General features: G+C 50.0%; 9 protein-coding genes across 9 annotated transcripts; 6 read left to right on the top strand and 3 right to left on the bottom strand.

Annotated features, from left to right (window-relative positions):
• Nucleotides 1-420: 420 nt before the first annotated feature.
• Asppvi_006658 (WKF domain-containing protein) lies at nucleotides 421-1785 on the top strand (the record flags this gene model as incomplete). Its single annotated transcript, XM_043302556.1, has 1 exon — nucleotides 421-1785. One exon carries the CDS (start codon nucleotides 421-423, stop codon nucleotides 1783-1785), a length of 1365 nt encoding a protein of 454 aa, XP_043158491.1.
• A 584-nt stretch (nucleotides 1786-2369) lies between these two features.
• Nucleotides 2370-3451, top strand: prs2 (proteasome core particle subunit alpha 1; the record flags this gene model as incomplete). Its single annotated transcript, XM_043302555.1, has 5 exons — nucleotides 2370-2376; nucleotides 2449-2511; nucleotides 2632-2726; nucleotides 2786-2998; nucleotides 3065-3451. 5 exons carry the CDS (start codon nucleotides 2370-2372, stop codon nucleotides 3449-3451), a joined length of 765 nt encoding a protein of 254 aa, XP_043158490.1.
• Nucleotides 3452-5019: 1568 nt separating this feature from the next.
• Nucleotides 5020-5770, top strand: Asppvi_006656 (uncharacterized protein; the record flags this gene model as incomplete). Its single annotated transcript, XM_043302554.1, has 4 exons — nucleotides 5020-5032; nucleotides 5115-5349; nucleotides 5414-5579; nucleotides 5642-5770. The coding sequence occupies 4 exons, from the start codon at nucleotides 5020-5022 to the stop codon at nucleotides 5768-5770; spliced, it is 543 nt and encodes a 180-aa protein (XP_043158489.1).
• Nucleotides 5771-7904: 2134 nt separating this feature from the next.
• On the top strand, nucleotides 7905-9616 carry Asppvi_006655 (glycoside hydrolase family 18 protein; the record flags this gene model as incomplete). The annotated part of the gene is made up of 7 exons (XM_043302553.1): nucleotides 7905-8102; nucleotides 8165-8265; nucleotides 8325-8578; nucleotides 8629-8658; nucleotides 8711-8760; nucleotides 8815-8875; nucleotides 8958-9616. The coding sequence occupies 7 exons, from the start codon at nucleotides 7905-7907 to the stop codon at nucleotides 9614-9616; spliced, it is 1353 nt and encodes a 450-aa protein (XP_043158488.1).
• Nucleotides 9617-12104: 2488 nt separating this feature from the next.
• ace2 (putative C2H2 transcription factor (Swi5)) lies at nucleotides 12105-14506 on the top strand (the record flags this gene model as incomplete). Its single annotated transcript, XM_043302552.1, has 2 exons — nucleotides 12105-12804; nucleotides 12864-14506. The coding sequence occupies 2 exons, from the start codon at nucleotides 12105-12107 to the stop codon at nucleotides 14504-14506; spliced, it is 2343 nt and encodes a 780-aa protein (XP_043158487.1).
• A 698-nt stretch (nucleotides 14507-15204) lies between these two features.
• Asppvi_006653 (T2 family ribonuclease) lies at nucleotides 15205-16794 on the bottom strand (the record flags this gene model as incomplete). The annotated part of the gene is made up of 6 exons (XM_043302551.1): nucleotides 15205-15348; nucleotides 15412-15509; nucleotides 15598-15831; nucleotides 15900-16092; nucleotides 16151-16445; nucleotides 16532-16794. The coding sequence occupies 6 exons, from the start codon at nucleotides 16792-16794 to the stop codon at nucleotides 15205-15207; spliced, it is 1227 nt and encodes a 408-aa protein (XP_043158486.1).
• A 463-nt stretch (nucleotides 16795-17257) lies between these two features.
• Nucleotides 17258-18622, bottom strand: Asppvi_006652 (RMD1 family protein; the record flags this gene model as incomplete). The annotated part of the gene is made up of 2 exons (XM_043302550.1): nucleotides 17258-18229; nucleotides 18284-18622. The coding sequence occupies 2 exons, from the start codon at nucleotides 18620-18622 to the stop codon at nucleotides 17258-17260; spliced, it is 1311 nt and encodes a 436-aa protein (XP_043158485.1).
• Nucleotides 18623-18908: 286 nt separating this feature from the next.
• On the top strand, nucleotides 18909-23019 carry Asppvi_006651 (CLH domain-containing protein; the record flags this gene model as incomplete). Its single annotated transcript, XM_043302549.1, has 5 exons — nucleotides 18909-19217; nucleotides 19269-19295; nucleotides 19348-20324; nucleotides 20377-22667; nucleotides 22733-23019. The coding sequence occupies 5 exons, from the start codon at nucleotides 18909-18911 to the stop codon at nucleotides 23017-23019; spliced, it is 3891 nt and encodes a 1296-aa protein (XP_043158484.1).
• Nucleotides 23020-23658: 639 nt separating this feature from the next.
• On the bottom strand, nucleotides 23659-24400 carry Asppvi_006650 (uncharacterized protein; the record flags this gene model as incomplete). The annotated part of the gene is made up of 4 exons (XM_043302548.1): nucleotides 23659-24011; nucleotides 24090-24137; nucleotides 24196-24252; nucleotides 24325-24400. The coding sequence occupies 4 exons, from the start codon at nucleotides 24398-24400 to the stop codon at nucleotides 23659-23661; spliced, it is 534 nt and encodes a 177-aa protein (XP_043158483.1).
• Between the last annotated feature and the right edge of the window lie 548 nt (nucleotides 24401-24948).

The raw sequence follows: 24948 nt of genomic DNA, 5'->3' as shown, positions 1-24948 counted from the left end.
GCGCACATGGGTTTAGATGTAGGGAGTCGGACATTCGTCGGAGTCGGGAAATGGGCCTCATGATAACGCGAGATGAATATACGGTTTCCCAAGGATATAGAACTTTAACATTATGTTGACTTATTGAACGAATATGTAAATGTCACTCATATTGCTGGTACAGAATACTCGAAACATCTCTCTCCAAGGCCAGTCGCTTATCAGTGGCCCGATAAGCGGACGCTATGTTGCAGACTCCGCAACTCACGTGGAAAATTTTCCAGAGCTTCATGAATTCACCAAGATCGATATACCTTTCACCGAGGACTAATTTCCGGATAATTTACTCTTACTGCATTTGAAATATCTCCAATCAAGCGTGCAATCTACTCAACTTTCCAATTCTAGCTGACGTCCCGGAGAATACCGCTTACGCTCCCCATGTCGAGCGAGGAACCTGCGCAGTCGTCGCATGTGTCGGCGTCGAAAAAGGCAGGCCGCAAGCTCAAGCGCGTGAAGGATATGCCTGCAGTGAAAGACGGTGAGGACAAGGAGGTTGATAAGAAGGACAAGAAAACCAAGGACAAGAAGAAAAAGAGCAAATCTAGCGATGGGCAGGGCACTGAGGATGCCGCAGTGACGGGCGAGACGGGCGAGAAGAAGCAGAAGCAGAAAGAGGAGAAGAGCAAGAAGAGACGGCTTGATGACGAGAATGACGGGGAGGAGAAGGCGGCTGCCGAGCCGGAATCTGAGTCTCAGCAGCGGCGCAAGAAGAAGAAGAAGAGGGTGTCTTTTTCGGCGGATACGGTGATGCAGGACGGTGAGGAGAGCGAGAGTGAGAGCCATCCAGAAGTTAAGGATGATTCGAAAATCAATGGGGATGCTGAAGAGGGTCAGGCTGTTCCTGCTACAGAGGAACAGGTTGACGCGGATGACGAGGGCGAGAAGAAAAAGAAGAAGAAGGAGAAGAAGAAAAAGAAGAAGGATCAGTCTGTTACGACTGCTTCGAACGCTACAACGACGTCTCACGAGTCTCCTATTCTTTCGTATCTCAATCTATACCACCAGCACCGATCTGTTTGGAAATTCCAGAAGAACCGCGAGACGCATCTATTCAAACACCTCCTGTCTTTGGAACATGTTCCTGCGAAATACAACGCCGCACTTCTTTCTTACCTTAAGGGATTGAAAAGCGAGGGTGCCAAGCAACGGCTACAACAGGTTGCTGAGGAGGTCGTGAAAGCTGAAATGGAAGAGGATTTGGCGAAAGAGCAAGCAGCGGAGACGGACGACAAGGCCGAGTCTGATATGACAGGCTACAACAAGGCCGTGGAGGCTTTTAGAACACGCTTGTCGCAAGGCAAAGACGATTTTGACGAGATTGAGACACCTGACTCGCTTGACGGAGAAGGGCTGGCGAAGCTTCAGAGACGGCAGCGAGCGGAGCTCGTGCTGTTCGCTGTCAGTGGAAAGTTGTTCTACCTCGAGAAAACAAAAGCGAAGCGGGGCCCGAGCACCCAGGCTCCGTCTGCTAAAAAGAAGAAGAAGAACCGGACCGCTTTCGTGGAAATCTCGAGCAGCAGTGAAAGCGAGAGTTCTAGTGACAGCGAAAGCGACAACGAGAAGAAGCCCAAACTGGCCCCAAAGCCGAAGAAAGACAGCTCTACTGAAAGCTCATCGGCCGATTCGAGCAGCGACAGTGATGACAACGGCAGCCACAAAAAGAAAGTTACAAAAAAGAAGGGAGCCAGCTCAAGTGAAAGTGCCAGCGACTCGTCGTCGGACTCAAGCAGTGACAGTGACTGATAGTATACGTTCAATGGCTCTGACCCTCCTCGATCTCTTGATGTCTTCCGCGGCTCCTTCGACCAGCATATATAGTCCAAGGTCACATTTTACCCAGTATAAAACTTTACAGTATGGGGGACACTAGTATCTCATGTATAGCATTGTCGTATGCATTGTGTATAGTCAAAGCTGGTACCGGGCTGGATTTGTACGGAGTTCTTCAGGTTACGTGGTGATCTCTCAGATTTTGTATTTAAGGCTTAAGGTATTTCAGGCCTAGAATCCTATGAGAGTGAAATATTATTGGATTCACTAGTCAATCGAAAAGTAAGCGTAAGCATACCTATATCAACAGAGTACCAGGTCTATGGATGTGAGACTTGTTGTAGGATACGTAAAGGCGGTGACGGTGAAGCTTACTCAATCGGACTCAGAAGCTTGGAGCTTCGGCCAGGCACCTTCAAGCACGCGTACGTTGGAGACTCGCTGTCCTTCATCCTCCAGTCCTCTTCCTTTCAATCCCAATCTCTACCTCCTTAGAGTCATATATCTCACTGTTTTCTGTTTTCTTTTCTTGAGGAATAATATCGCACACCGCAATCATGTCTGGTAAGCTCCTTGGCTTCTCCATCTGAGTTGACCTCCATGACTTCATCAGAGCTGACATCCTCTTCCGAACAGGGAGCGCTGGATATGACAGACACATCACCATTTTCTCAGACCAAGGTCGTCTGTACCAAGTCGGTATGTACATTTTTTGAGGGCACCCTAGTTTTCTCCAGTTCGCGGTCCCGGCCCTCATGGGGGATATTGCCGCAAACGCTATCATCGCTCGGCTAAACAACGCTGATTGTTGAAAATTAGAATATGCCTTCAAGGCCATTACAGCCGCAAATATCACCTCAATCGGTGTGAGGGGGAAGAACTGCGCAGTGGTATTGTCTCAGAAGAAAGTCGCTGTAGGTTGCTTCACCTCAATTGACAGGGATACTGCGACAATCTAATCGAATTATTAAAGGATAAACTGATTGACCCGTCGTCCGTTTCGCACATTTTTCGGCTTTCTCCCTCCGTCGGTTGTGTCATGACTGGTTCTATTGCTGATGCCAGAGCTTCTGTCGACCGTGCTCGCGGAGAGGCGGCTGAATTCCGATACAAATATGGCTACGAAATGCCTTGCGACGTCCTTGCAAAAAGACTTGCCAACATCAATCAAGTGTACACACAAAGGGTTGGTATTTTCTTTGGCTTCCTTAGTGGATGTCGAGTCGCAGGCTAACAAGGATAATACCTGCAGGCTTACATGCGTCCGCTAGGCGTTGCCATGACTCTGATTTCAGTTGACGACGAGAAAGGCCCACAACTTTACAAATGTGATCCCGCAGGATACTATGTCGGGTACAAGGCCACTGCATCCGGTCCCAAGCAGCAGGAGGCGCTCAATTACTTGGAGAAGAAACTGAAGAACAAGGATTATGCTGAGGGTAGTTGGGAGGAGGTGGTCGAGCTCGGTATCACGGCCTTGAGCAACGTGTTGAGCGTCGACTTCAAGAAGCACGAATTGGAGATTGGTATCGTCGGTGGTCCTCGAGCAGACGGCAAGGAGGGAACAGATCCTGCGTTCCGTGCCTTGACGGAAGACGAGATTGACGAGCGGCTACAGGCCATCAGCGAGAAGGATTGATTTGGTAAAGGAGGATCCACGTTGCTAGATGCAGACGACATAACAATGCCACTCCTTTGATGCTCTGTGCGCTGTCTCATTCATCCTTACTGCTGATATTCTTGGAGCGCCTTGTTCCATGCGAGTCCTTGATTTAGAAAAGGGGGTCACATCATCGTCCGCTGTCCTCCACATCGGTGGCAACTTCAAAGTACGGGCACAATGACTGTGATAAAAGACTTCTGCTATATGACAGGCTCGGATCGAGGGCGCTATGGACTGCAGCATGCGAGAGCTGCGTTTCGACTGTGCCGAACTCGCTTCGCTAGGCGTTACAGTAACCAGATGTAGTTGACGTAAAGCAGCGTCTGGGATGAACCTACGCAGACATCCTTGTCAACTGTCCACTACGATCTATAGTTCGTTAAAAGGGGATGTTACTCCTGCTAAATTCGCCACAAGTGGATCGTGAGTTCAGGTCTCTGGGGCCTCAGGCACTAAGGTACCACCTATCACTTTTCCCCTTTCAGCTGCAATTGCTCTTTTCGCGCTGCGGCCGACGTGTGGCTGAGCTGCGTGGTGTGGCTTGACGCTCGTCGTTATGCCTGCCAAAATTGTATCTTCTTCGTCAACCATCTTCTTGTTAACAGCTGCTTTACTTTTGTAGAGTCGCAGGAGAGCACATTCCCAATCGGCATGTGGCGGAGATATTTGCCTGTGCCATCCAGCTGGAATGTGTTCTGCACTTGTCTTGACTTTCGAATTGCGACTGACTCGATGACTTGTCGTGCCAGTTTCGGACGAACCACAACACTAGCTCTCTAACCAACGTCCCCACCCTACTTAAGATGCATACACTACGGCCCTTTGTACCGTTACTCCGATATCCAGCTGCGAGACACCATGGTGGATCAGCATTCCGCTGACTCGGTTGTGACACATGAGAAAACGGGATGAATTGGCCACTAACCATTGACCATTCGATATCCATTATTCTGCGGAGTGGTTCTCTGTCCTAATTTATCAATTGTTTACTTTTTTCCATTTCCCCCCCCTGCTCCAACGCTCTGCTGCATACTAAATTCGTCTTTTCCGAGCAGGAGCCTAGCTTAGTCTTGCGCTTAGGGCTTCTTTTCCAGGCTTCGGGATACGACAATGAAAAGGTCTATGTGGATGCTCGGATGCATGGCTATTCATGGGCCTTTGCTTGCTCTAGATCCACTATTGTGGTCATCGCCCAGCTGTGCTGACGAGCTGTGATATTCTAAACTGCTCTTCCCAGCAGTGATTGGTGCAGCCAGCCACGGCTAGTAGTATGTCTTTGTGTAGAGATTCTGTCCTCCCTGCGTCTCCAGCTATACGGTTCTGAGCTGGTATACTGAGCAATTGATCAATGGAGGATCAAGCTTAAAAGGAAACCCGCCCTTGACCACGGGGCGAGACTTTGTAGATGAAACCATATTGAGCACGAACAGGTTTGTTCTCTTGTTTGTTTGCCTTTACCTTTCTGCTCTTCTGCTTTTGCAGTCTTGTCGTTGCTTCTTCCCCTCTCTGCTTTGTGTTCTCAAAGTGCTTCTCACACGGTAGCAATGGCTGATGGACGTAAGCAGTGTTAACGCCCGGCAATGGACACTTTGAGGTAGTCCGCGCCGTACAAGATGCTAATGGGTAATCCATATCATAGTTAATCAAGCTCGAGCCTTAAGGGTCGCCGAGATCGTCAACGACTACCGGACGCTTCTCATACACATTCCCCAGCAGAATGTGCAAGCACCGCCAGAAGATTCCCATGAAGAAGGCTATGTTGTGCTGAGKGAGAGCATCGCTGCAGCGCAGACTCTTATCTCGGCAAGCTACAATGCAAGAGCAGTACCTACTCAAGCGAGCAGTGAGGAGACGGAACGGGCAGAACTGCAGAGGTACATATCTTCCACCGCCGAGCAAAGAGCTGAGGAGACATATTCTTATCTGCCACGCCGTTAGGGTCATCCTCGACGCCAGCGCACGACGCTTCCAAGCGCATAAGATCTACCTCCGAGCGGCAGCAGCCAGACGCTGGGCGATTCATCGGCAAAATGTCCTTCGGGGCCAGAGACCAGGACCGCAACATGCGAGCCAACTAAAGGCTGTGAATGACACATTCCGCCAGGTAGGTTGCCTTCACGAAGAAATTCCCTCTGGAAAGCACAGCCTGACCTGAAGTCTTGCCAGGAGCTTCAACAAATAACCGACACACATGTCATCGCTGATCTTCGGGCTGCGGATGTACGCGCAGGACACTGGCTGGACGACGACCCGTCTCTGAGCGCGATTTTGGCCTTGATCCGGTCACAGTCGTAAGACCCGAAGCGACCTTGCCTCAAGATATGGTTTGACCGAGGAATTAATACGGGAAGTGGCATGCTACATTTTCTCTTGACCAAAAAGCGCCGGTCGCTTATCCTTTGGAGAGACACAAAAGCAACCTGCGGGCATTCTTTCGTTTCTTTCTAATTTCCATTCTTCTATATGTTACTATAACTGATGATATCCCTTGAATGGCCAATTTTCTGTGTATTTCGGGTTTAGATATGGTTGAAATTTGACATTTTCTACGTCACTCTTCCTAGTCTCTCATTACCGCAACTGATTTGCGTGGTTCTGTGTCCACTCCAGCAGACCCGGAGGTCTCTGATGGTACAGGGTGTCTTAACGTGTCTTCTGTACTCTAAGCACGATGCCAGATGCCGGACGACTAGACTCCAACGTCGCACTAGCCACAAGAAAGCACCATATCCACGTCACAGGATTGAGTTCTGACGCTTGTTCCTTGTGGAGTATCAGCGGTCTCGATAGTCCAAGTGGAGTCAAGAGTCGGACACATCCCAGCTGAGATACAGTGGGGCAGAAACCCAGCAGCCCACTATCCTTTTCTTCCCCCAAGTTGAACGGTTTTCGGTCCCTATTTTGTTTTGAGGTGCATAGACTACGGAGCTGTCTAATCCACAAAGAACGCTCGAAACAATGTTATTTCCGGTCGACCCTTAAATTGACTACGATGATGATACAGTGTGGCCGTGCGAAGGGTCCTGCAGTAGTGTCGAGGTCAGTCAACACCAATCAGTGGGCTGACTCTGTGGGTTGCGGGCAGTGTTCAGCTGGTAAGGTCCAGGTGTGGTCCGCTCTGGTTGAATTCTTCTGACGTTTGATAATTGATGTTTGAGAATTGCCGCGGAGTCAAGGATAGAAGGACTGCCATGGTTCATCTCATCCATGTAGAGATGCAGAAATACTGCAGGTTGTGTGACTGATTCCACGAGGTCTGCTGTCGTGCCCCGGAATCTGTCTAGATTGGATTATGGAATGTGGGATACTTACCTTATCCTCGGCCACGTTGCGTTGCCATTTTTCTCTTTTCTGTCCAGTCAGAAAGACTTAAATTGTCTGTTTATTCGTAACCAATGAATTGGACCCAAGTAAGATGAAGAAAAGCAGACATACATGGGTTTCTGCAGATGATTTTTCAAGTGTTTCACAGTCTACATCACTTCGATCATGTAGAACCTCAGTCGTTCTTGCCCTTCTACAGGTTGACCTCCTCGTGTGATCTATATCTCGAGGCTTGATTCATCTATACACCTCCTCCTCGATTCACTTCATCGTAGATGCATCCTGAAGCCGCTCTGTCAGTGCCCCAATGTCCAAATTAAGTTGATCGGACACTACTCGGGATCGTCCCGTGGTTCACCAAGTGCAACTCATGTCCCCATGACAGAGCTTCCTCTAATTCCATGGGCATATCAGAAGGCTCTCAGGATGTGAAGATGAACCAGGAAAGGACGACATTAAAGCCAGCCGACACTCGTCGTGTTGCACAATTCCCACTGTCCCATGACGGATCGACAGAGCTAGCCCAAGTGGGGTATTGGTGAGGCTATTCCATTTCTCTGCCTTAATCTGATCCAGTTCTGTGGCGGGAAACTTGACAACATCTCAGTCAATGCTCTATCCTAGTTAAAGGAGAGAGATTCAGATAATCAGGCAGCAAGAATTGTATCTGGAGAATCAAGATTGTTATCTGAAATCCTGTCTAGAGTCCTTTTTTACGGTAAGTAGGCTTAGTATTTACGAGTGTCATCAAGCACAGTCCTTTCTCATCTTCATCTTTCTGAATCCTACTATTTACTCACTTTCCACACTAGGTTATTAAACTAGAGCTGGTGACAGTCTCTTTTCCTCCTATCTATTCACAAAACAGTGAAACTTCTAATTTCATTCACAACCTCGCGAGTAAGTGTCCCTCATTCATTGCTTTTCTCGCAACCTAATTCGCGAGATATCTGGCAACACCATGGTCTATAAGTGCCTCTCCTTTTCTCTTCTTTTATAGTATCTGTACTTCTCCACTCCTTTGTGCTTCTACAGAGATCTACTCTGCTGGCAATACCTTCTCTCACTCCTTTTAAAAATCAGCCTACCTTCCACTGGTGGAAGAATGGCGTCCAATCCTTTCAATCACTGTCTCCTTTGGCTCATAGCCTTCATTGGGCTTGCAGCTCCCCTCGCTTTTTTAGTTCCCAATGGGAATGACACTGGTTGTCGTACTCGGTCTAATATTGTGGCAGATACCGAGAATTCTAGTGAGGTCAGTATGGAAGGCGGTTATAAGTCTATCGCATACTTTGTCAATTGGGTGAGTATTTCCCTCGTTTTCTTTCGGACGAACCGAACAGGACCTCGCTGACAGCCAACTAGGCAATTTATCAACGCAACTACCACGTTTTCGACCTTCCCGCGGACAAATTGACTCATATTCTCTACGCCTTCGCCGATGTCCGACCCGACTCGGGTGAAGTGTGAGTATTCATCGAAGCATACTCTTCTCTGTGGCAGCTCAACTAATCGTGGCGACTAGGTTTATGAGAGATCCATTCGCGGATGTCGACAAACACTATCCTGGTGATTCCTGGAATGAACCCGGAAACAACGTCTACGGCTGCATCAAACAGTTGTTCCTCCTCAAGAAGCAAAACCGCAAGCTCAAGGTCCTTCTCTCCATCGGAGGTTGGACCTTGTCTGCAAACCTCACCCAGGGAACAAGCACAGATGCTGGACGCAACACTTTTGCTCAGTCTGCTGCGAAGCTGGTCCTTGATTATGGCTTCGATGGTAAGTTTTCCCTTCATGTGCATTGGTTGCTGTAGTTGCTGATTGACCAGGTATCGATATCGATTGGGAATATCCACAGAGTGAGTTTCAAAGGTGCAATGGGTGACCAGTGATTGTTGACGTTCTGTTCAGACGAAGTTGAGGCTCAAGCTTATGTGTCGTTGCTCCAGAAGTGCAGAGAGGTGAGTTGGATCCTGCATGTGTCCGTCGTCCGGTCAGTGGACTGACCTCCCTAGGCTTTGGACAATGCAGCCGGCCCCAATCGCAGATTTCTTCTCACGATAGCTTGCCCTGCCGGTAAGCCTTCGTCCTTGCCTCTACGCAGAATCTTTCGGCCCTGGGGAGCCGGTGGCGTGAGTTTAATTGACAATCGACCTAGGACCAAACAATTACTCCAAGCTTAAGCTGCGGGAGATGACACCTTTTCTCGACTTCTACAATCTCATGGCATACGATTATGCCGGAAGCTGGGACTCCATTGCAGGCCACCAGGCCAACCTCTTCCCATCCAATGGCAACCCCTCTTCCACCCCATTTTCGACGATCCAGGCCATCAATTACTACACCCAGATCGGAGGAGTCCCGCCTTCCAAGATCGTTCTGGGAATGCCGCTGTACGGCCGTGACTTCTTGAGCACCAACGGGCCCGGCACCCCCTACTCTGGGAATGGAGCTGGAAGCTGGGAGCATGGTGTCTGGGATTACAAAGCTCTCCCCCAACCTGGAGCAACGGAGTCCTTTGATCAGCAAGCTGGTGCCTCTTGGTCCTACGATGCAGGCGCTCGCACCATGGTCTCGTACGACACCGTCGCCGCCGCCGAAATGAAGGTGGACTTTATCAGAAGGCAGGGCTTGGGAGGCGGCATGTGGTGGGAAGCCAGTGGCGACAAGGGAGGAAAGACAGCGCAAAAGGCCGATGGCAGTCTGATTGGAACTTTTGTGGAGGGCGTTGGTGGCGTAAATGCACTCGAACAGAGCCAGAATAATCTGGACTACCACGAGTCTCCATTCGACAACGTGCGTGCTGGTTTCCCTTAAGCCAAACCGACGACTTGATGTCATGTGACTTTATTCGAGCCTCTCGTGCGAACCGTAGATCTTACTTGACGATCTTTGACAGATTCACTTAGGTGATCTAATGACATGGTGAATGATCACTTTCAGTTCCTAGCGCCGACTTATGCTCCGTAGAACTATTACCTCGACGGTTCTCGTCCAAATTGACTACAACTGTAGCACGAGTAGTACGAGGCACTACACTACTGCGAAGGACATGAGAGACAAGGTAATGGATGGTAAGATTTCCGATTTTTATCTTCATTTTCTGAACTGCTACTACTCTCAACCTGCATTCCACCACTCCAACCAATACCGACATTGCCCGGTAGACCACCACACACTACCGGTACGGATGAACAGTGGAACGGCTCGTTTCAGATGAGCCGAGCATTTACTTGGACTCGTCGAAGACGTAGGTGAGGTGGCACTTGCCGCAGTACTGACGGTTGTGCATAGCAGCCATGAAGATACCAGCACCGCACTACAAATTCGTTAGCCGCGAGCTCTTGCTTTTCAGAAGAGAAACTTGACATACCTCGGGGGAGGGGCACTCGCGGCGGAGACGCTCGATCTTGCCATCGCCGTCAACCTTGTAGTACTTGAGGACAGCGAGCTTGGTCTTCTTGCGCTTGTGCTTGATCTTCTTGGGGGTGGTGTAGACCTTCTTCTTGCGCTTCTTGCCACCACCACGCAGGCGGAGCACGAGGTGCAGGGTCGACTCCTTCTGGATGTTGTAGTCAGAGAGGGTACGGCCGTCCTCGAGCTGCTTGCCAGCGAAGATCAGACGCTGCTGGTCAGGGGGGATTCCCTCCTTGTCTGTTACCAAGTCAGATTAAGAGTCTTGACGGGTCACAATGCTCGGAGTGATTGCGTACCCTGGATCTTGGACTTGACATTGTCAATGGTGTCGGAAGACTCCACCTCGAGGGTGATAGTCTTACCCGTAAGGGTCTTGACGAAGATCTGCATCGTGAATGAAGGCCTGTGAGAGAAACATCGTCAGAAAAATGGTCGTGGAGCTTTTGAAAGGGTTGCGCAACAGCCATGATCCTCGGGTTGCAATTTCTGCTCGCGCTTTCTGAGACATTACATTGCAACGCCGAGGATAGGAATGTTAAATGAAATCTAAGTGATTCCATTTCCATGAAGACACATAATGTAATGTATGGGCTGCGAACTCACCTCGACAAGACTTGTCTTCCTCAACCTTCGTTGCGATCGTGTGCAAAAGTGATTCTGGATGAGTGTGCGGTTAAAATCATTGTGTGGTCACGTGGAATGCGCATTTTGCCCGATTCGATCTAGCGTGGAAAGCCTGGATCATGATTTCGCCGCTCCGAGACGAGGGCTGATCATGTGACTGAAGATCTACTTCCTGGTCTTGTAGCCTGAAAATCAAGGCATCAAACGAGCGGGACCGATGACGCCAGAGTTTACTTTCGAAACCTGGAGCAGCTGCCTCAGTATCATCGCCATCAAGGCCCTCCGTCCTTGCTAGCAAATAATTGACGATATGAAACCTATAATTGCTATCAATTATTTCAATGCTATTGCGAAGAAAGGGAGCATCATCAAAGTCAATCATTCGAGCCCTTCATAGGCCCCCGGTTGCCCCTATATAGCTGCATCTTTCGAGGGTGTCTCGACTATGAGGGGCTGTTTTCTGAGCTCCTTACTCCGGCCAGATGCAAGTAAACTCTCACAGATAGACGCAGGGCTTGGGCAATCGCCCTAGCTCGAATATTTTCCGCACTGGAACCAAGGCGCAGACGCCCACCAATTGATCCACAATGAAGGTTGTCAGGCCTCATGCCAAGGGTTGATGGTTTCCCCGACGCCTGAGCCGCCCGCGTTGCTGGGCCAACACCGCCATTGTTGATCGGAACCATGGGCTGCATAGTAGATCGGGATAGCCATGGTCTGCTGGATCCAGCTTCGAGCTATCTATCTATCGATCATCTATCGATCCATCCATCCCCTCCATCCTTGGTTCACATCTTGAATTGAAATACCCTGTGTTTCTCTTCATTCTCGCTGCTTGCTTGTTTTCTTCTCGAACTCCACGTCTAGAGGTCAATTGGACATTCGCGCGGGAAAGCTTCAGCTTTTACGCCTTCTTTGAAGCCTTTGCGACAGTTGCTGTGATCGCAAGTCGTTACAAAAGCTAGCGCACAGGAAGCTCGAGACTTCGGCTTTTTCGTTTCCTTTCTTTCTCTTCTTTAGCTCGGTTTGTGATCTTTGTTCAATAGGACACCAACTGACACTGTTACAGGGTGGTTGCTTCCCATCTGCTGGGCCCGGCCAAACGGCTAGCGCTCCTCGAGGTTCGTACAGCACGTTTTCGTACATTTGGCGCAACGTTCCTGCATGAGGCTTACAGGTCGAATTGATAGATCCAGACGCAAGATCTGTCAAGTATCGGTCGATCCATTTCGCCACGAGTGAACTCCAGAGATCTCCGCCCGACATGTTAGCCAATCCACATAGCAATCTGCACGAGCGCTATCGACAACATCGTCGGCAGATCTCAACCCCCAATGCGCTGGAAGCCGCCAAAGTTCCTACCCTTCCGGCACAGGCATTACAGCGAATCAATGCGCATCGCCGGGGACAGAGTCTCGACCAACGACCTTTGCACGTCCAACGTCCTCGACCTATGCATGATGGGGCCGTTTCCATTACTAACGCAACAGCAACTCAGCAAGCCCAAATCCTTGCGGGGGGAGCACATCATCCCCGATTCTCGCAGTCGGCGCATTTCCCCCAGCATTCCTCTCCCATGCCTGTGATGCCTGAATGCCCGTCTTTGACCTCGGAAGACTTGCAAGCATTATCCAATTCTACCAGCAATGCGAACCATCCGGGCATGGCTTACATGAATTCGAGCTTCATTACCTTGGGAAACCCGAGCTTGGGGATTCGACCAATGGACAACAATCTCAATCTGATGCAACAGCAGCAATTGCAAAATGCTCACGTCTCATGCGTTAATAGTCTCGATGGCCAAATCCTCGACAACGGTGCCTGGAGTTTCTACCAGCAAGGCCAGCTCCCTACGACGCTCCGGCCTCAAGTCAACAACCTTTCGGCTGATGGGAGACGACAGTCTGTTCAGTCAGATATTACCCCCTCGCAACGACCGCATACCCCCAAGCAGGCAAATACGCGTAAGTTACAAATTCGGCCTTACCGGTCATTTTCTCCCAACCACTGACGACCGGTCTAGACTACTTTCCCATAACGCCAGCGACAACCCCGTTCAAGAAACCAGCGGAACTTGCTCAGTATAGTACGGACATGCAGTCAACCCCCTCCAAGGAGACAGGCCGCTCTGCACCCTCATCAGCCCAGTCGGCATACATGCAACGAGCCAAGTCCCTCCAAGGAGTTGCAGGGTCTACCTTTTCCAACTCCAAAATCGAGATGCCTTCCCCCCCGAACACTGCTTCATTTGAAATTGACAGTTTTGATGCGTTTGGCAGTCAACAGGGTTCCAGTTTCGAAATCTCCGAGTCAGAGAATTTATCGCAGAGTCACTATGCCTCGTCGTCAGCAACCTCGTCCTTTCAATCCTCCCCAGAGCTAGCCGCCATGCCAAGCCCCGAAGAAAATCATGAGAAAGCTCAGAAACTGCCCATCTTCCCTGCCGCGTCCAGTCGGGCGACACACAGGAAGGCGCTGAGTACCACCTCCAGCTCTTCCCTGACGAAACCCCGGCTTTCTCCAAGAGTGGCTTCCATTGATAGCCTTAACCTTGATGCTAGGGTTCATGCTTCTATCAAAGAGACTGGAATCACTATCGATGAGATCGCTTCCTACATCTCTGGCCCCGATCCGGAGGATGGAAAGTGGGTTTGCCTTCACCCCGGCTGCGAGCGACGGTTCGGAAGAAAAGAGAACATCAAGTCACACGTCCAGACCCACCTTGGTGATCGCCAATATAAGTGTGATCATTGCAACAAGTGCTTCGTTCGCGGACATGATCTGAAGCGTCACGCCAAGATTCACACTGGAGACAAACCATACGAATGTCTTTGTGGCAACGTATTCGCTAGGCATGATGCTCTGACTCGGCACAGACAACGAGGAATGTGCATCGGCGGTTACAAGGGTATTGTGCGCAAGACAACAAAACGTGGTCGTCCAAAGAAACATCGACCAGAGTTGGAGGAGAGACAGGACAAGGCGGCTAAGACACGCCAGAGAGTCGCCGAGAAGTCATCCCTTCACTCCTCGTCCGGATCTGTTGACTCCCCCAACTCGCCGCCTTCCGAAATCCTTGAGAATATGAGTCTTCACGGTGGATCGAGCCCCAAAGAGGATATGCCCGTGTTTAGCCAACCCAACTTTTCGTTGCCTCCATCGGCGTTTACTTTCACACCTCCTGCGTCTCCGCGACAGAGCCTTGGAAACCAGCCATCGCCCACTCAGAGTCGCCGCTCACTCACACCCAGTAGCGAGGATGAAATGCTGCCTTTGTCGCCGTCCAAGCGCCCCCTCGAGAAGATTGTTGAAGAACCGAGCCTGCCTTTCATTTCGAATGCCGATCCATATACCGATATTGCTACCTCCACCGCCGAGCTGTCTTCTCCACACACTGCTCCCACCTTGGCAGATTCGTCTCACGGCTCCGACCTCGATATCTTCATCAGCCCGGACAGCTCCGCCAACTTCAAACATGAATTTCCTGATCTGAGTGACCCCGACATGGCCGCTTTTCCCGACTATGTCAACGGGTCTACTTTCGAGCCCGGACTGGATCTGTTTTCGAGCAAGACCTTCTCTGCAAGTACCTCGATGAACGACGACTTCTTTTCACTCCAATTTCAGGTTGATGATATGACCAAAGAGTTCTTCATGGACTGCTAGCTTTGGCCTCAAACGACGCACGAGCCACACGAATAGACTGAACACCACACATATCATGACACGATGCAACGACTCTGGCTAATGACCGACGCGCAAATTAATTCTCATGACTCCGAATTCAACGACTGGAACTACACGTATGACAACGACCTTCAAATTTCCACGACACGACTTATGTACAATTTCAATGACAACTTCCACAACAAATTTTTCTTCGTTTGTGAATGACATCTGTGGCAAAAATTTTCGGGGTTACATTCTTTGTTCTTTTCTTCATCTCGGTTCTTTTCCTTCTCGCACATGTACGACATTTCGGGTTCTGCAGTCAAGACTTGACCTTCCCAACAGGGTTCTGCAGTCGCCTCTCCTTTGACTTCCATCCTTCGTCCATGTTTTAGCGGTCCTCTAGCCTAATCCCGGCGTTCACTTTCTTCTTTTCGGGAACTGTTTTTGGCCCGCTGCATCCTTGTTAGAAATTAATCCTCGGTCGTCTGCATGACCTGTACTTTATCTGAGCAATAGATTCCACGATTCACGCTGCGCACAATCAATTATCTTCGAGCCTTTGGGCTGCTATTAGAACCACTCTTTTGAATCTACATAGAATTCTTAGAGCAAACACAACTCTATCCAAAATCGAATTGGAGGTCTATCTATCTGATTTAAGAACCATGCCAAAACAGAACAACACGACTTGGTCAGCGACGCTCCTTCCATGTAATAGCAAGGTCGATCGGATGTTCATCCTGGGAAGCAAAGATGGTGCTCTGCGTGCGGCCCTTCGGTGCCTTGTCTGCGAAAAAGGTCGTATTTCCCCGATAGGAGAGCTTGCCATCCTGGACCTGTACCCCCAGTGGAAATCTCGTCAGCGGACGCAGGTCAGTGGAGGGCAGAATGGAACTTACGGAAAACTCCTCTGGAGCAGTGACGTGAGGGCCACAGCTAAACGCGTTTCCTTCGAATGCGCAGATGCCCTTGCTAGATTGCAGGGTGAACGTGTCATCTGATACCTTGTTAGCCGGACCTTCTGGCAGATACAAGCACCATTGATACGATGTAATTTTCCACCCTCCCTTTATTGAGGAACGTACCAGTAACCTTCTTCGCCTTGAAGGTTGCGCATGTGCCAGAGGCGAACCACTTCCCGCGGCTGATGATACAGCCTCTTTTTCCACCCATCGATGATACCATAAGGTTGCCACGACCCTGGAACGGAATCCCGGTACTTGTTGGTTCGGAGGGGCTGCTTGTTGTTCGGGAGGGTTCGCGGGGTTTCTTGGGTATGTAGTGGATGCCTGTGGCAGGGCAGTTGGACTTGAGGCCGTCTGCGGTCATTATCCATTAGCAATGATTGACGTCGCGTCGAGGAGTGAGGGCTCAAGGCCCAACCGACCTGGCTCAGAGGCGACGAAATCTCCCGTCTGCAGAGAACCTGCAATGTTGAAGTGGTACCAGACTTCATTCAGCGCACGGTTTCGACACCGGACGGTAACGGGGGCGCCGTGGGCTTTTGCTAGAGTATCTTGGATTTCGTCGAGGGTATATGTCTTTGTATGTGAGGGGACGATGCCAGCATTGGCGAGGGTCTTGAGAATAACGGTCAGTCAGATCAAGTTAAAAGTAGTGGTCAAAGGGGGTCCGGACTTCGTAAGTAGGTAATTTCTGAAAGATCTCCACAGTTTTGTTGAAGTAGTCTACGACTTCCTGCTGTGGATAGTAATCAGCATAGCAGGTTGTTTCCAGAGTGCTGATACATGTGCCATGCTTGTTCCATTCATGCTCCCAGAGATCTTCGTCGTCGCCTCGGAAATCTTTCCAAAAATCACTCATATACTCTAGCAAGTCAGCTCGGCCTGAGTCGACCAAGATCAGGGAGATGTTGTTATATCTCCTCTTTGAGTCACAGTATTGATCAAAGCCACCATCACAAAAGTCCGGCCTAGGTGAGCCAGGTGATCAGTGTCCTATTCAGTAGGATACGTGTCTGCGACGGTAGGCGCTTCGGTAGCACCATGTAGAGCTCACCAGAGTCCATGAATAGTCCAAGAGTCGACTGGGCCGACCGCAGGATCCGCATCCCAGAATTGCGTCTGGAGCATCTGCCCGCCGGGATAGTTGAAGCAGCAAGTGTTCTGGCCATGGTACTGGGCGTGGCAGCTCAACTCCGGTTTAGAGCATTGAAACGAGTTTCGCGGAACTTCGCCATCTGGCTCTAACACAGTGGAGAGCCCCAAAGAGCCTGTCAGAGCTTTCAGGATGTGCTGGGGTCCAGGTATACTCTGCAACATGCTTGTTGATATAGAATCTCTGGTACCACTACTAGGAATGAAGACGATATGACGACTGTTCCTTCCACACTCGCTGCAGAGTCGAGAATTGTTTTACGACAGGATAAAGTGTAACATGTACGACGCAGCTGAGGAACTAATTATATGATCAGAAACGGCCCTGAGAAGATAAGCTCACAGGGCCAGGCGTTGAAATGATGCTGGAAGCACGTGGATGTCTCGTCATAACGTGACTAAGCTTAGCGTCCCATGTGACCCGGCTCAGCTGATAAGGGCCTGATTAGGCTATCGTACTGCTTATCAGTCTTTCTGCGGAGGGGGATATCTACCAGGTCGGACATTGCCAAAAAGCAAATCGAGAATCTCAGGAGTAAAGGGGATGAAACTTGTTTTCAAGATGAGCGGGGGGTATCATTGCTAAACCTGAAAATAGCTATTCTATGCTGCAAGGACGTATCCAACATCAGGAAGGTTCAGAGCTTTGTTCAGCTTTGGCTTCAAGCTCATGAGCGCGTTCTTTCCAAAGCCTCAAAACTTCAAACCCTACCTCAACGGCAATGAGGAGGATGATAATCCATTCGAGCCGGAGGCCGTGTGTCTCGCTCAGCCTCTCTCGAAGCACGCTTGCTATTTCCTGTGCGTAATCCATTTTCTCATTCAAGAGCTTGATGCGAATACCCACATCTAGTGCCCTGCCTACCTGCTCGTAATAGCCCTCTAGACCAAGCTCATGCCGGCTATCCCAGAATAAATCTGGCAATGAGTCTGTCAGCTCCGAATAGAGGTTCAATTGGGCCCGCACACTCAGCAGTTGGCCGGTCTTTCGAAGGATAAAATCTCTTGTGAAGGGTAAGCGAGAGCCCTGTGATAGAAGTGTGGGTATTGTTCTGGTAGACTCGAAATAATTGGCCAGCAGAGTCTCAAGTACTGCCAGTTTCGTGCTTCGAGCCAAACCTGACGAAAATGCCACCTTGGTAAGGACCGTGTCTACAGACTGCCGACCGACGAGCTTCGATTCGGGGTCATCGCTACCGGACTTGGTGCCAAGAATAATGGTATCTCCCTTAATGCTGCTGTTCTCCCGTTGAGGATCCTCAATGTATTCCAAATCCTCCGTCTCCAAATGCTCTATGTGAGCACCTTCTGCCGCCGGGAGAAGGGTCCTAGTGGCCAGAAAAGATGTAAAGCCCTCGGGCAAAGACCACGCCACCACGGTACCGGAAGGGAAAACGAATACATCGCCGACTTCATCGGAGGACAGATCGGTCGTGGTGGGATTACTCACGCGTCGAATCGAATCTATAGGAACTTGGATATGGACGACTTGAGGAAAAAGGCCTGTTTGAAACGGATCCGGCTCGAAACCTCTCTCTTGAAGGATATCTCTGACTTTGCGGATGTCGAATTGTTCTGCTACAGCATAGGCTGTTACTTCCTTTTAGTTCAATATCAGCGGCCAATGCTTGCTCAAGTGCGCAGCTGTTGAAACCTTAGTCTGGTAAATCCCTTGCTCTTTCAGTTGAGCTTTTGATAAGATCCCGTCTTTCGACCTTTGTGCCTCCACTGCCACTCTCCGTAACGATGTGGGTGCTGCTGGGTTTCTGGCGCCTCTCCTGCGTTGCTTCTGCGTCTCAGAGAACAATTCTTGCGATTGATCACCGTTCTTGGACTGTTTCTGACTGAGAAAAGCATTGGATGAGAAGAAATCTTTGCGTCGAGGAAGACCAAGGGGATACGATGCGTGAAGATTATGGCTCTGCGGCTGCTTCAAGAGCCTAGCCACAGTGGGCCTTCTGCATACGGAACAGACGTAGGGCCTCGCGAACATGCTTTGGTATTGGTATTGAGAAATGCAAAAGTGGCCGCCGAGCAGGAGAATCCATTAACCTTACACCTGTTACACCAGTGCCTTAAAATTTGAAGCAGCAGACAGAATGTTGCAAAGAAAGTGTTTCGACCCATCCAACCGGCTTTCAACGGCGTTTTTGAGCTAGGCGCTTAGTCATCAGTTCTCCCCAAGTTACCCCAGGTCCACCAAACTGCTCGTCATGACATGATTCCCCCCGCCTGTGGTGATTTCTGAATTGTTCCAGGTACGGAAATAGGCGCTCGCCATGGACGCGCCTGGCGCGACTGAGCCTACAGAGGATGCCCGTCAGGACAGCCCGGCACATGAGGCTTCCGTGCAGCAAAGAACCACCGAAGACAGCTCTCAGCCCGAACAACCTGCGCATGGAGACGACGAGGATGAACAGGATAAGGGTAGTGGAGAGGCAGACATTGAAGAGGAAGGAGAAGATGATGATGATGATGGCGACGAGGAAGAGCCTCAACTCAAATACCTGTATCTCACGAAAAATCTGGGTGCCGTGTACCGAAATGGCGACGCAACCAGCTCATTCCTGACCGCGGGCGATAAGATGGTATGATTTCAAAAGCATGCGATTCACTTTCCCTTGCTGAAATGTCTCTAGATTATCGGAACACACAATGGCAATATTGTAAGCTAACAGGACTACTTGTTGTGAGGGCGCAGTAACTGACGTCTTGCAGCATGTGCTTTCCTTGCCTCTATTTCAGTCGCTTCGGGTTTATCACGCACACTCAGCGAGCGTTACTTCCGTCTCAATCTCTCCGTTCCCACCTCCTTTACCCAACATTAAAGCAGAGAACGTCACCAGAACAGTCACGGAAGATCAAGCTGTTTCTACTCGATCCTCGTTCAGCACGGCCAGCCTTCGTGGTCACAATAAATCGAGTCATCAGACAGCTCCACCCGCAACACCCTCCAATTCCATTTACATCGCGACTTCTTCTATCGATGGTAATGTATGCGTTGCCTCTTTAGTGGATACAAAAGATGTCATTCTACGGAACTTTGGGCGGCCTGTCCAGGCTGTTGCACTATCACCAGAATACAAGAGTGATCGAACATTCTTGTCGGGAGGGCGAGCAGGTGATCTAATTCTTACGACTGGTGGACGGGTGGGTATGAGTACGAACTCGACGACAATGGGAGGCGCCGCAGCTGCGGCGTCAAGCTGGCTTGGATCAATTGGGTTGGGAACCAATACCGGCAGGGACACCATATTACACAGCGGGGAGGGTGCTATCAGCACGATTAAATGGTCCTTATCAGGGAAATACGTCGTCTGGGTCAATGAAGAAGGGATCAAGATTATGCGGTCGAACCTACATCTGGACTCAGCGGACTCTGAGCTTGCTTGGAAACGAATTAGCCACATCGACCGTCCGAACGGCCCTGGATGGGAAGAAATGGCCGGTGTCTGGAGAGCTCGAGCCGAATGGGTGGACGAAGGTACTCTGCGCTGGGAGGAGAATGTGAAGTCCCAGCAAGACGAACCTCATCTTGACACTCCCGCCTCACCGGATGTAGTTGCGACGAAGGAGGATGTGGAGAGGCTCGTCGTGGGTTGGGGAGGAACTGTTTGGGTCATCAATGTGTATCCCGACCGGCCAAACAAAAACAATAAGGACCTGAGGATAGGATCTGTCCAAGTCTCCACGATGTGAGTTCGTGTTGCCATAATTACGAAATGACCGCTGACAATTTGACTCTAGCTTGCGAACTGACTGTATTATATCTGGCATTTCACTATATACACCAAACCTTATAGCTGTTCTTGCATACATTGAGGCCGAGGAAGAGAATGTTTCGGAAGAGCGGACAAAGCACGGCGACCTTCGTCCTCGCTCACACCGCCGTCCTCGGGGCCTGGAACCTGAGCTTCGCATTATAGACATTGATACGAAAGAAGAGCTCAGCGCCGATACCCTGACAGTTAGTCGTTATGAGAGTGTCACTTCTTCAGACTACCACATGTGCGTCATACCGCCGTGGAAATCATCAGTGCCTGTGTCTCATCGCGGGGCTCTGGAAACACTTGGAAATGGCCTCTGGGACGCGACAATGTATCCCGCGAGGTTGTTCAGTTCTGGTGCAAGTATCCGGAGCACAACAAGTAGCGGCGACAAAGGTTCGATCAGAGCACCAAGTATACTGGCCTCAAAACGGATGGCGAATGAAGAACCTTTGTCTAAAGAAGTACAGGACATTGCAACAAGCGCTGGTCCCAAGATCTTCGTCCACAGCCCATATGACTGTGTGGTTGCGGCGAAAAGAGACCTTTCAGATCGTCTAGCGTGGTTAGATGCACATGAGAAATATGAAGAAGCGTGGAAGCTTCTGGAGAAGCATCCAGAGGCCGCGGGAACACAGGAAATTTCGGATCATATGCCAGGTGCCTCAACACGGTCCCAGAGCAGCTTGGGTGACTTCTTCGCCGATGATAGGTCGTCCATTACGACTACTGGTCGGGCTGTAGCTTCTGCCGCTGACCAAGAGAAGCGCCGAATTGGTGAGCTATGGATCAAACAGTTGCTCGAGCAAGACGACTGGACTCGAGCCGCTGAAGTTTGCGCGAAGGCAATACAAACCGCTTCCGCGTGGGAGCATTGGGCGTGGATCTTCGTGAAGAATAAGAGGTTGGACGAAATTTCTTCTGTTATTCCGGCAGATTTTCATCCGCCCTTGTCGCCGGACATATACGAGGAGATTCTGAGCCATTACGTTTCTCGTGATCGGCACAGATTCAGCGAACTCTTGGATTCATGGCCTTTCACGCTCTTTGACGTCAATAGTGTAACGACAGCTGTCGAGGAACAGGTGGATCCCAGGACGGTGGCACCTGAAACAGAGGACTGGCGGATACTAACGAAATGCCTTGCCAAGCTCTATCTGGCCGGAGGTCATTATAACGAAGCATTGCACTGTTACATTCGACTACAAGATGCGGACACGGCCATGGCTTTGATCAAGGAGCACCGCTTGTTGGACGCTCTTTCTGATGATATCCCCGCATTTATCATGATTCGTGTTTCCAAGCAACAGATGAAAACGGCTCCAGTTTCCGAACTGGAAGAGATAACTGCCGAGCCAATCAAGCTTCTCGTCAGCGAAGCGTATACTGGAATTGTGCGCCCTGAGGTTGTGGTCACTCAGCTTAAAGACGCAAATCGGCTTCTTTTTCTCTATTTCTACCTCCGCGCTCTCTGGCGAGGAGAATCGCTTCCACACAGCGCTGCGAAGCCTCGCAGAGGTCATGGTGCCCGAATTCGTGACGCAGCAAGCAAATTAGCAGCTGATGAGGGGAAGGCACTAGTTGATAATTTCGCTGACACCGCCGTGGAACTTTTCGCCGACTACGACCGTCCATTGCTGATGGAGTTTTTGCAAGTTAGCACCGCGTACTCCTTTGACACAGCGGTTGCCGTCTGCGAGAGCCGCCACTTCACGTCGGAGCTCATCTACCTCCTATCTAAGATGGGACAGACGAAGAAGGCACTGAACTTGATTCTGTCTGACTTGAAGGATGTCTCGCAGGCCATATCGTTTGCCAAGGCTCAAGATGATCCCGATCTCTGGGAAGATCTTCTGGACTACTCCATGGACAAGCCCCGTTTCATTCACGGGCTCCTTGTTGAGGCCGGCACGTCCATCGACCCGATTAAACTTGTCAGACGCATCCCAAGCGGACTTGAAATTGAAGGGCTGCGGGAAGGACTCACCCGCATGATTCGTGAACATGACCTGCAGGCGAGTATCAGCCAGGGTGCCGCCAAGGTCCTTCAAAGCGAAGTCGCTGTTGGCATGGACACCTTAAGGAAAGGACAACAACGAGGCATTAAATTTAATATCATCGAAGAGAAACCCTCACAGCCCGTCTCCGACACCGGCGACAAAGATGAAGCGAGTAGCAACGCTGATACAGAGAAAGCCTTGTCGCCATCAAGCCCGTCTACGTCCCAACCAGGGAGGTGCGCAGGATGTCACCTCCCTTTCTATCCCAATGGTAAGCTACCTTGCTTAAGCTATTCGATAATGTTCTCGGTGCTCATCCATTATGTTCGTGTATAGAAAAGGAAATCCTCGTCGGCTTCGCATGTGGACATGTCTTCCACCTATCACACGTTGGTTCTGATGAAACTTCAACGGCCTCGGACGGAAACCAGTCCGGAATGCAGACCCCACGCCCACTACCTGAGCTCCGCACACCCACCTTGAACGAACTTTCGCTGTCTGCGTCCCACACTGTCGGCGCCAAGGTGACCACCGCTCGGCTGTTGAGAGATCGGATTGGCGATGGCTGTCGCATCTGCTCCCTGGCCAAAGAAATTGAGGCGCTGGTTGAGTCCGAGACGTGATGGCAGGTTCGCAGTCATCGCAGTGGTCTAGACGTCGATGCATGATCTACACATTTCTCGTTGATTGCATGAGACCTCCCTGTTCGTTCTCATTCATGGATGCTCCCATTCTAGCGCTGAGCGGTCAGATCAGTTCTGAAATGGTGTCTCTTGTGCTTCATGCATCGTGTTCAAATACGCTCTTATTCTCAGCGCTTATGCTTGGTGAACCAGTCGCTGAAGAGAAGGTCCTATGACATTGGTCAATCAGGTAACTGATCTACAACTTCATGATGCGACTAGACGAGCGATTATATGTTTGGTCCTTAGAAGATACCCATGATAGTAACAATCACAATGCTAATAATATATTATCTGAGTGCGAGACTTGATCAAATCATGCGGAAACCAGCCATCTTGAGCTCCATTGGAAAGTATTAAATTCGTTGAGTATCAATAAAAGTGAGCAGCATATCACTTGCCGCATCCTCATAAAACAGGTAAAACACAGACAACATGACCCACGTGAGCTCCTTGAAATCAGAATTAGAACATGGCCAGTCATACCAGTTGCTCTGGAGGGGGATTCAATCAGAGTTTGCTTCGCGAGTCTACTTCTAAAAGAGAAATAAGACAGACGGACAGAACACGTGCATCCTCCTAGACGTTCATGAAACCTGTCGTCACCAAGCTCCATACCAGCAAAGCAAAGTGTATTTTCCGTTGACCAGTGGCAGAATCTGACAGAGGAGGAGCGTATGGTGGTTCACTGCTGCTGGGTACAGGAGTAGAAGCACCGCTGCTACTAGTCGAGCTGGTACGGTGAGAAGTCGTCTGCTCTACAGACGACGTCGTGGAAGGTTCTGACGTGGAAACGCTAGTTTGAGACGTTGGCATCGAAGCGGTGGTAACCATGGTCGGAATTGCCGGGATCCAAATGGTGGTAGAAGGCTTTGAGACAGTCGTGCTTGGAAGTTCGCAAATAGTCTCCGTGACAGTGAGGGTGACGGTATCTACATATGAAGGCGTGTCAGCACATGGACAGATCACAAATACAGAAGCAGTGGGCATAGTTAGGGCTGAGAGCTTACCGGCGGGAGGCAGATATGTCAGCTCCAGTGGAACGACCACTCTCTCCACTATAATGCTGTCAGCGCACGCAAGATTTGCAATTAGGTAGTCAACATCAGCGCTCACCGTTGGAGTTCCTCAGATTCGGATTCTCATCGACGACGTTGAGTTCTTCTATCAACCCTGCCGAAAGTTGTTAAGGGACCACACTTCAGTTGGGGTGACGACTAGGGCTCAGAATCAGAGACGACTTACCTATTCCAGAGCTAAAAGTTGCGAGGTAACAAATAGCGAAGCAGAAAATAACCTTGAAAGGAATCATAGAAGCCATGTTGGTTACTTCTAGGATGAGCAGATACAGAGCAGCAAGGAAACTAGATGCAGGAAGACAAGTTTGATGATTTGAGAGTTTACAAGCGGATGGCTGGACGAAAAACAGAAAAAGAGGGATAAAAAGGAGAGGGAAAGGAGCCAGGGAAATGGGAGAGTCAGTTGCAAGGTAAGGTTGTTTGTCGCTCAAAGACAATGGTTACAGAAGGTGCGACAGTGACGACATTCCCCAAATAGGAAAGTCGTATACAGAGTTGAGGAAACCCATCAAACTGGACGCACGAACAAAGACAAAGACGGGTTCTGCAGTTCTTTCTAGTCGGACTTGAAGCACAATGGCTCTCTCCCAAGTTACACTCTGATCTGTGTGGCCTGTTGTGTCAAACCTCAAGGACTCTGATATAGATACGATCCCCCTGTAGAGATGACAAACGTAACTTACTACATGTGTTCTACCCGACTTCAAAAACCATGTACGGTGCGCCTAGGTGAGCCTAAATGATCGACTGATTGATCCGATAAGGTGATTCAATCCTATCGATGACCATA

Source organism: Aspergillus pseudoviridinutans (genome assembly GCF_018340605.1).
Source record: "Aspergillus pseudoviridinutans IFM 55266 DNA, scaffold_4, whole genome shotgun sequence".
Taxonomy (NCBI): domain Eukaryota; kingdom Fungi; phylum Ascomycota; class Eurotiomycetes; order Eurotiales; family Aspergillaceae; genus Aspergillus; species Aspergillus pseudoviridinutans.
Note: the sequence above shows the minus strand (reverse complement) of the source record. Positions and strands in the feature narration are given on the sequence as shown.